Source organism: Mya arenaria, chromosome 11 (assembly GCF_026914265.1).
Source record: "Mya arenaria isolate MELC-2E11 chromosome 11, ASM2691426v1".
Taxonomy (NCBI): domain Eukaryota; kingdom Metazoa; phylum Mollusca; class Bivalvia; order Myida; family Myidae; genus Mya; species Mya arenaria.
The window spans coordinates 4,194,417-4,205,001 of NC_069132.1; the positions used below are offsets into that span (position 1 = coordinate 4,194,417).

General features: G+C 32.8%; 1 protein-coding gene across 1 annotated transcript; it reads left to right on the forward strand.

The window, feature by feature from the left end:
* Positions 1–390: 390 nt before the first annotated feature.
* On the forward strand, positions 391–1,131 carry LOC128207802 (uncharacterized). The gene has a single exon (XM_052910943.1). It carries the CDS (start codon positions 391–393, stop codon positions 1,129–1,131), a length of 741 nt encoding a protein of 246 aa, XP_052766903.1.
* Positions 1,132–10,585: the final 9,454 nt, after the last annotated feature.

The following is a 10,585-nucleotide window of genomic DNA, read 5'->3' on the forward strand; positions in this document are numbered from 1 at the left end:
ATGGCGCGAAGTGTACGTGTTTCAAATCGGGGATAAATTTTGTGTGTTTTTTTAGTTTAAATCAAATAAATAAAGTCTGGATTTATACTTAAATATGTGGATTATATGGCATTTGAACGGACGGATTAAATATGTGACTCTGCAATCATGACTAAAAAAAGAAAAGATAGAAATAGTAGTGGAAGTAATTCGGACAATTTAAACAAAAACAAAGTGACGAAACAAAGAGGCCCGTCCGAGGAATCTGACACAAGCTTTTCTGTCAGTGATATTTTAGGCAAGGCGAGTGCTGTGCTGTTTCAGGACACAAACGATTCTCTGTATGAGGAGAGCACACGCGAAGTATTTAACAAAACACCTGTGTCGGGCTCGGGGAAACGCAATTGCAAGATGGCGGAAGGCGGCAGAGAACCCACAAACAAAGACCTGCTAGACTGTATGAGGGCGATGGGCGATAAATTAACCGTCATGGAAAATAAATTGAATAAAATTGAAACCCTTGAACTTAAGGTTACGGACTTTGAAAGGGAGTTAAGAAAAATATGGATAGCACTCGAGGACCGTGTCAAGCGTACAGACGAACGCGTGAACAAGCTCGAGGACAAGGTTGAGTCGGTTGACGTTGAGGCGGGGATTATGGCGGACAGGGTGAATGTGTTGGAAAAACAACGTAAGGAGCTTCGGGACGACGTTGCGTACTTAAAATCGCAGTCAATGAGAAATAATTTGGTGTTCACCAATGTTCCCGAAGATAACTCTTCAGGAAACGAGCCAGCCGACGTCACCGAAAACAAACTTCGTATGCACATGCAGGAGACCCTCAAGATCGCGAAAGAGACGGCTGAGTCTATTCGCTTTGAGCGCGTCCACCGCTCCCCGGGACAACCAAGACAGGGTAAAGTGCGAAACATCGTTGCAAAGTTTACATTTTTCAAGGACAGGGAGGTAGTTCGGCGGGAGTGGAAACATTTGGCTGGGACGGGATGCCAAATGTACGAACAGTTCCCACCGGAAGTGCTAGATAAACGACGCAGGCTGGTACCCATGATGAAGGACGCCAGGAAAGAGGGCAAGCGAGCATGGATTGCGTATGACACCCTGTACGTGGACGGCGAGCAGGTGCGGCTGTAGGGGCACGTTGGGGGCGAACTATCCGTTCTCTTGTGGAACGTCCATGGACTTACGAGGGAGAAAAAGGAGAGCATTGAATTTGTAAATATTTTAGAAAAACACGATATTTGTTTTCTGTACGAGTCATGGTGTGATTCTAATAGTAATATAGATTTAAATGGGTATAAATCACACAATTTTTATCGCAAATTTCAACATAGGAACGCTAAGCGAAATAGTGGGGGAATAGTTTTATATTATAAGAATCATTTAAGTGATGGCATTGAAATCATTAAAAATCATTTTGACACAATTATTTGGCTGAAACTTGATCGCACCTTTTTTAACATCCCCGAAGATATTTATGTATGTGGTACCTACATTTGGGGTGAGGACTCGCCTATATACAATACTGTTAATGTTGATTTATTTGACATTTTAGAAAACGATCTGTTTTTATACGATAGTGTTGGTTGTGTATTTATTTGTGGTGATTTGAATAGTAGGGTTGGAAGTAAAAAAGACTATGTTACTCATGATAAATATAATTGTTATACTGATAGTCACGACTACGAATTTGATTGCACCCCTGACAGGGCTTCAATCGACAAATCTCATAATAATCATGGGATAAAACTTTTAGATATATGTAAAGGGTCAAGTTTTCGCATTTTAAAGGTCGCATTGGTAATACCAATCAGTATACATTCATGTCACATAACGGCTGTTCTGTGATTGACTATTTGTTATCGAGTGAGCGTAATTTTTCACAGATTAAAGATTTTACTATAGAATCATTCAATGAATGGAGCGATCACGCTCCGCTAAATATTTCATTACTATGTAATAGTATTTTACCTGATACTAAAAACTACTCAGAGATTAAATGTAAATGTATCTTTTCGGGAGCAGTTTCGCTCCGGGATTATTGCAAATTTACCTACTTTTAATAACATTGTTAATAGCGCAGATTGCTCAAGTAAAGACTCTGTTAATAATATGTTGCTTATGTTTACAAACACAATACGGAGTGTAGCCGACCCATTGTTTTCTAAAGAATGTTTTTTTAAAGATGAAGTATTTTTTACAAATTATACAAATAGTAATAAGAACTGGTTTGATCACGACTGTATTATTTCACAAAATCTGTATTTAGAAGCACTAGGAATTTTCAATAAGGATAAATCAGATGCTAACAGATTGATTTTATGTGATCGGAAAACTTGTTATAAAAATATTGTTCGTAAAAAGAAGAATATTGATTATAAAAAGAGAATGAGTGATATTGAAAACTTAAGAAAGAGCAAACCTAGAGACTTTTGGAAACATTTTAAGTCTAAATCCTCTAATAAATCAAACAAAATACCACTAAAGGAATTTCGAGAATATTTTGAAACACTTAGTAATAACACGTTTGGTGATATTAATCACGATGCAGAAGATTTTAATAATAATAATGATTTTAATGTTCCAAATAATTCTTTTCCTGAACTGGATGAGCCTATAACTGTACAAGAAATTATAAATGCTGTCAAGTCATTGAAACGATATAAAGCTTACGGCAGTGATTATTTATTGAATGAATATTTTATCGAAACTGTAGATATATTATCTTCGCATTTATGCGATTTGTTTAACAATATATTAAATTCTGGTCATTTTCCCGAGCAGTGGACAGAAGGTATTATTATTCCCCTTCATAAAAAGGGTTCAGAATCTGATGTCAATAATTACAGGGGAATTACTTTAGTAAGCTGTTTATCAAAATTATTTACCACTGTTATAAATAAGCGCGTCGAAACATTTTGTGAAGAACATAATATTATTTCGGATGCTCAATTCGGATTTCGAAAGGGGCGCTCTACAATAGATGCTATTTATATACTGTTATCTCTGATACAAATTTATTTGTTTGAAAATAAAAGACTATATATTATATTTGTCGATATGATGAAATGTTTTGATACAATTTATAGAAATGCATTATGGTTGAAGATGTATAAATGTGGAATACAAGGGAAAATACTTAGAATTGTTCGGGACATGTATCAAAGAGTTAAATCATGTGTTAAATCATTGTCATCATATTCTGATTATTTTAGTTATGCTGTAGGCTTACGCCAAGGGGAAGTTATGTCCCCTTTATTGTTTTCTCTATTCGTAGAAGATATTGAATTATATTTGCAAAGCGATATTAATTTAGGATTACACATAAATGACATTGTATTGATTTTATTATTATTTGCTGATGACATGGCCATTGTAGGCAAATCTCCTGATGAACTTCAAACCCATTTGGATAATTTAGCAAATTACTGCAACACTTGGGGATTAAAAGTTAATACTGATAAAACCAAAATTATGGTGTTTCGTAAGAGAGGCGGGTTATTGCCCAATGAAAAATGGACTTATGATGGCCACGATATTCACGTTGTTAACGACTTCAATTATTTAGGTGTTGTGTTTAATTATACTGGCAGTTTTAGCCTTAACCAAGAACATTTGATTGGTAAAGCCCTTAAGGCAATGAATATTTTATTTTGTAAATGTCAAGAGTACGACTTGAAACCAAAAATATTGTGTCAATTATTTGACGCATTTGTTGGTTCTATTTTAAATTATTCAGCAGAGGTTTGGGGCTACACAAAATCTAAGGAGTTAGAAAGAATTCATTTAAAATTTTGTAAAAGATTATTAAGAGTGAAAACAAATACTTGCAATGCCACTGTTTATGGCGAATTAGGAAGATTTCCTTTATATCTTCAAAGATATGTACGTATAGTGTCATATTGGTTTAAGGTTGCTACCACTGATAATATTATTATCAAAACTATATATACGCAAGCTAAGAATGATTGTGTCAAAGGTTGTCGTAATTGGGTGTACAACATAAAAAAGATTTTAAATGATTTCGGTTTTAGTCATGTTTATGACGATATTTACAATATTGATGTTGATAGATTTATAACAGTTTTCAAATGTAAAATACACGATGCGTTTAAACAAGATTGGTATGGTACTTTAGAAAAAAGCACGGTGCTAGATATGTATAGAAATTTTAAGACTAGTCTTGACTATGAGAGTTATTTAGACATTATACCCCAAAGTTTACGATTTTTCTTTTGTAGACTGCGACTCTCCGTGCACCCACTCCATATTCAGACTGGTAGATACGCTAGAAATAATGTTGTTCGAAACCAAAGATATTGTCTTTGTTGTAATTCCAATGATATTGAAGATGAATTTCAATTTATCTGTGTGTGTCAAGCTTTTAATGATTATAGAAAAAAATATATTAAGAAATGCTATTATACAAGACCGTCTGTATTTAAATATTTACAACTGTTGCAATCAAATGATAAAATAGAGCTTATTAAACTATGTCTGTTTGTTAAAGATTCGCTTAAAGTAAGATCCACGATAATTAATGTTATGACTTAATACTGTAATATTAGTTCATCCTCTGATTTAGATAGATGATTTATTTATTTTTGTATTTATATATATACTTATTAGTATTACATTGTTTGTTATTATGCATACACATTGACAATGACTAGTATAAACATATGTGTTGTTGACGATGTACATTGTACAAGTCGAAATAAACTGTCTGTCTGTCTGTCTGTCTGTCTGTCTGATATTATTTGTTATTTTAATTACTCGCGAAATAGGGACTTTCCATACAAACACCCTTTCTCCGGCCATGTTTGCGTTGCTAATTACGTCGAGTGCGGCGCGTGATTGAACTCTGCCGTTACCTGTTTAGGTATGTTGAGGTGTGCCGATTATGGATAATTGGACACCAGCTATTACGGCAGTGGTATGCTGTCCGTAATGACCCATTTTCGCCTTAAATATTTCTATGTTTAGTAACATATGCAATAATATATATACAGCGTGATGGAGCAACATTCTCTGAGGGTCCGTAAAGAAGATGAACATCTTAGTAGTAATCTTAATGAATCTTAATGACCATTTTTTCTCTAAAAATATTATCAATAGTCAAAATTGCCAATGTAGTGAAATCGAGGACACCTACCACTTCTTTTTTTAACATGTCCCTTATATCATGCACAAAGGCATCACCTATTCGACCAATTGCCTGCTACAAGGCCTATGTCACTTCAAGTTCTATTGTTTGGATCAAAAGCCACGGACCAGACAAACTCAAAGATATTTTATTACGTTCAACACTACATTCGCCAAACTAAACGTTTTTAATTTCTTTAAGATAAATTAGAACAACCTTGTCTCTACAACTGACCTGACCTATTCATGCCCCCACCCCCTCTTCCTGCTCTTTACAAAACACTCTTTCATGCCCCATGCGCATTTTACCACCTACTACTATATTTATAAGACGTCCACCTTTCACATTATCCATCAAATTATAACGATTACATAAATATACAAATAATTACAATATTTACACCATTACAAGCAGCTTGAAAAAGTGACAGAAGCGAGGCATACTATAAGCTACCATAGTTTCCTTATTAAATCTGTCAAATTTTTTTGTTTTGTGCATATTTCATTTGTCTACCTTTCATGTGTTATTACCTCTGTCAACATTTTAATAGTGAATATTCTATAACTTTGTATATCATTATAATGTTAATTTGAAATAAATATTTTTAAACCAACTATCGAATAATCTTGAAATTGAGCTTTGCTGTTTTTATATAAAAATAATGAGTGTGTTTTGTGACTTTTGACGCCATATCCATACCCTATCAAATATGTTTTTGACGCTGTAAGTGATTGATAAATATCATTTCACCTATGCATTTTCACCAAGGGTAGGCAAGAGTATATATATAACGAGTAATGATAAAACATGCAATAAGTATCTTACTGATGAACCAGATAATTATTCTTATACAGTGAAATCTTTTGCAAACGAATAGCTATGGTTGTTTGTATGTGTAAGTCTTGTCACAGCTATTTAGCAAACATGTACATTCTATTTACATACCTTGGGAGAGAAAGTATCAAGCTTTCATTTGTTTCTTGAATTTAAAGGAATTTTAGTTTGCAAGGGTAAACCGTTCACCCTAGGCAACATGTTTTTGTTTCTTAATAAAGGCAATAACCACAAAACTAGACTTATGATGAACGCATTTTTTCACCGCGTTTAAGGCACAAAACTGTAGGTAATGGATTAACGTTATGTTGTACGTTAAGGGGTTTTGTGCTTAAATATGAAACAAAACATATTCATTTTTCAGGGCTTAAATGTAACTGTTTTATATTTCAACGATCGATATATCGATATCTAATGTAGCATAGTTAATATTTGTAATACATTTAGATGTTAGTTTCTTTATCAAAATAAAACTGAATCTTAAAATAAATAGTTCAGTTTGTAAAACACTTGCAATTATTTTTTTTTCATGTCTGCACTTCAATATAAATCACAATGATTATTTCAAACAAGTGTATAGTAAGTGCATATTAGGTGCAAACCATAACCCATGTGGCAATATTAAGAATGCTAAATAATTATTTCTCGCTTCAAATATCACTATAAAACAGTTTTCACGCACCTTTCAAGAAATAGTCCTTCACTGTCCTTCGAACTTCGAAGACCGATTTGACTATTAACATAATTTGAATCATTGCGCGCATATCCATGGCAACCACTAATTATCGCATATCCATACGCAATTTTTTCACTAAGCACAAAAGAGTTCCAGCAAATAATACATTTTTACTTAATTTTGTTTACCTGAGGTGGGAGAAAAAGCATCTACCATAGCCGCTCGTGTAAGATAGGTTCATCCCGACCCTCGCGCAGGGTGTTTTGCGGAAACTAGGTAAACATTTGTTCATGGAAGATACTTATAATCTTCTAAATTATTAAATCTTATTCTTATGCTTATTTGTGTAAGTAAAACTCTCCGGACAGAAACATTATTAGCTCTGGTTGTTTTTCCTGTTTGGCTTCTTGGCTTGTCGCAAGCTCCAACAGCGGTTGCTTCCCTTTGCTGGAGTCACGCATATCACGTGATGATGATCAAAAGCACGTGACAACATTTATTCTTCAATATATATATATATATATATATATATATATATATATATATATATATATATATATATATATATATATATATATATATATATATATATATATATATATATATATGGAAAACTACAGAAACAAGCTCAGTAGCCAAAAGTTTAAACATAAACCCCGTTTAAGGTATTAGCCATGTAATACAACTCGGGAAACATCGGGTAACATCGACATATATCGCAACTCGCCGTAACAGATCGCGACGAACATCGGGCGTATTCGGCCTGTACCGGATGTTGCTATTTTTAGAAACAGAAGGTATTTCCCGGCTATTCATAGGTCAATAATGGAATTTCTACATCGTAGGATTTGGAAACATTGTGATGTTTTTCTCATGAATATAGGTTTAAAATAAATAAATATTAAAAGTACACGCTGACAGTTGATTACGATACATCTAACAATTTGAATCATTACAGTAAAACATGGATTATAAGTGAAACATACGCGTAAGAGAAGATTTTTCTCGCGAAAAAACGAACTGTCAACAATCGGCATGGAACTGGGATATTCAGATATTCGTATCAAAGGGCTCTGAATGTAAGTATCCTTGAGCAGTTTTGTACGTTGATGTGTTCAAAAGCGTTTGTTTTTTAATTTATCTTTGGAATTCTTAAATCATTTTTATTAGCTAAATGTTTAGACAGCATGTTCATATTTTACATGTACTTATGTACATGCTACATATTTTTATATGTACTTATGTACCTAACTTATGTTTAAGATATGATATGAGTATGTAATCTTTAAATTGATTGTTTTATCTTAGAAAAATATTAGACTTAAAATTTTGTTTAAAATGATGTGTTTTGGTAAGTGACCTATTTCTAACATACCACAATACATGTACATGCCCGTTATTTGTTTACAAAATGCATATTTTCAAAATTAACCTGTGAAAAAAAGTTGTACATGGTTTGGGGCTTGAAGCCGCATCTGCTAGGACACTATTGACATTCATTGGCTTGGTGTAGGTCTCGTTAAAACCCCATACTGTTGTGAATCATTATCAACCATATGCACAACAACTACACATTTGTGCCTACCAACCCTTACTCTTAGCTAAAACAGATATCAGTGCAGAATGTACAATACTTGTGCATTTGTATTTTACGGTGGTAGTTTCTGCTGGTTGATAATCAGAAGTCTAATTTCTTTCAGGCAGGAAAATGACTGAATATTACTTAGTCAACAACACTGGAATATGAAGAATTCCAGCCTGCATTAAATACTATGTTGGATCCTTGAGAGCGGATTTGACAGCCATGTCCATCCACAAGGCAGTCGCATCTGATCGAGATAATGTGAGTATTTTATATTAAACATATTTGACTTGGTTTTTGTTTTTATAAACACACTGTATTCAATAATCAAGTGGTGGTGGTGGTGGTGGTGGTGATGGTGGTCAAGTGGTGGTGGTGGTGGTGGTGGTGGTGGTGGTGGTGATGATGATGATGATGATGATGATGATGATGATGATGATGATGATGATGATGTATTTTATTGATAAATTTAATAATTTTCTTTATATATATACATGTATGTATCAGCTTGTTGTTGTTTTTTTTCAAAATATTGTCGAGAAATATTAAACTGTTTATATTTTATTTTGTATATGTATGGCAGTATAATCATCTATACTAATTAGTTAGAAAGGCTTTACAGTACAACTTTTTTCCTTTACAGCACTAAACATTCTTGATGGGTAAAGTACCTGAAGGTGCATGAAAACCAAATCAGCATTGACTCAGCATTGAGTAGTTATCATCGGTGCACACACTACAAGTACAAAGCATGGGAACAGAGCAAACTTCAACTGTTGAAGAGTGAAGAATTATTGTGAAAAAAACTAATTGTTAGAATATCAATGAAAAAATAAAACAGATAGACATCAAATTACCCACAAAGAGTGTTTACATGTTATAATATTAAAAAAACAGCATTAGTTGAGAACTTTCACTCTGATATTTTTGGAGGGGCGAGCACACTTAGTGTTCTTGTTTCTTCACATATTTTAGTTTAAAAGTACGCTCATTTGTTTTAAACTCTGTAATCTGAGTTAGTATCATAAGTATAATTCATTTATTTGAAAGAGTACATTTTATGAATAAGTCTAATTAAGCTTTATAATTTTTTACAAGAAAAAGATTGATTTTTAAGCATTTTATTAACTATAAAAATGTATGGTAACATGACATTATGTATATTTTCTTCAAAACTGGACGGTAAACTATCAAAAATTGTCTTTTAAATTGTTCAATAGACATCATAGATAATATCTAAAATGATTTCAGCAGCTTGCCTTATAGTTAACTATTTTTTATGAATTTTATAAAACTGCTATATTTTTTCAAACCTCGAAAAACTGCTCTTTTCCGAAGAATCATAAGATCAATCAAAATGATTTTTTTCCATGTGTATCAATTATGTGTTCGTTTGAACTTTAGTTTTCTGTAAACTGAAGTTTATTTTACCAGAAACTGTTGTGTTTATTTCATAATCTCTGATAATGCGAAAAAAAATCAAATATAGGCAAAATATTTACTTGTCGCTTTTTGTAGCCCTTGGAGTTTGGGGGTGGGTGTAATGAAACATAAATAACTTTTTTAATTCACGGTAACAAATCTTCAAAATTTGGATAAAAGTCACATAGTGTACCGTGATTATAACTATGTTGTCGGTTAAAGCTTTTATAAAAGTGTGTATTACGCGGCTAATACCTTAATTGCACAGGGTAAACGCCAAAATTATAGAACACAATAGCAAAACATAACAAACAAGAAACATGGAACAACAATACACACACAACACAGTGCATATATACTATATAAAAACAAAATATCAATGTGTTTATCAAGGATTGTTAGGTACCGCCTTGGAACGGTCAGTTGAATGTAAATTTGGGGGTATAAAACCAGTTTGCGTGCACAACCTCACTCTTATCCCAACAATCCTGAATAAAGTAAAAACGTAAAGATAAGTCTTATCAAAGTATGCATCACCTTGAGTTATCCAATAATAAACTAATAGGTAAACCCCAAGTACTTCAATTATTAGGGATCCCAACGCTATCTGCAGACGACGGAATACAATTCAGAGTACATAATGCAAAAACTTTCAAGTTTTATATGATTTTGTTTACACTTATTAATTTTATGAAATGTTTTATTGGAGTTCCATTCAATAGAGCTGTAATAGATATATATTTTTTATTTAAATTACTTGTGTTTTTCGTTGTTGTTTTTTTTTATTATTTTTTGAATGAATAAAGACAGAAGATATAAAATATTTGCAAAAATATAAAATATATTATAATATTAGAATTTGAAAACTGACCAATTAATTAAACAAAAAAACGCTTAAACTGCAATAATTTAAATCTTTATGAATTCT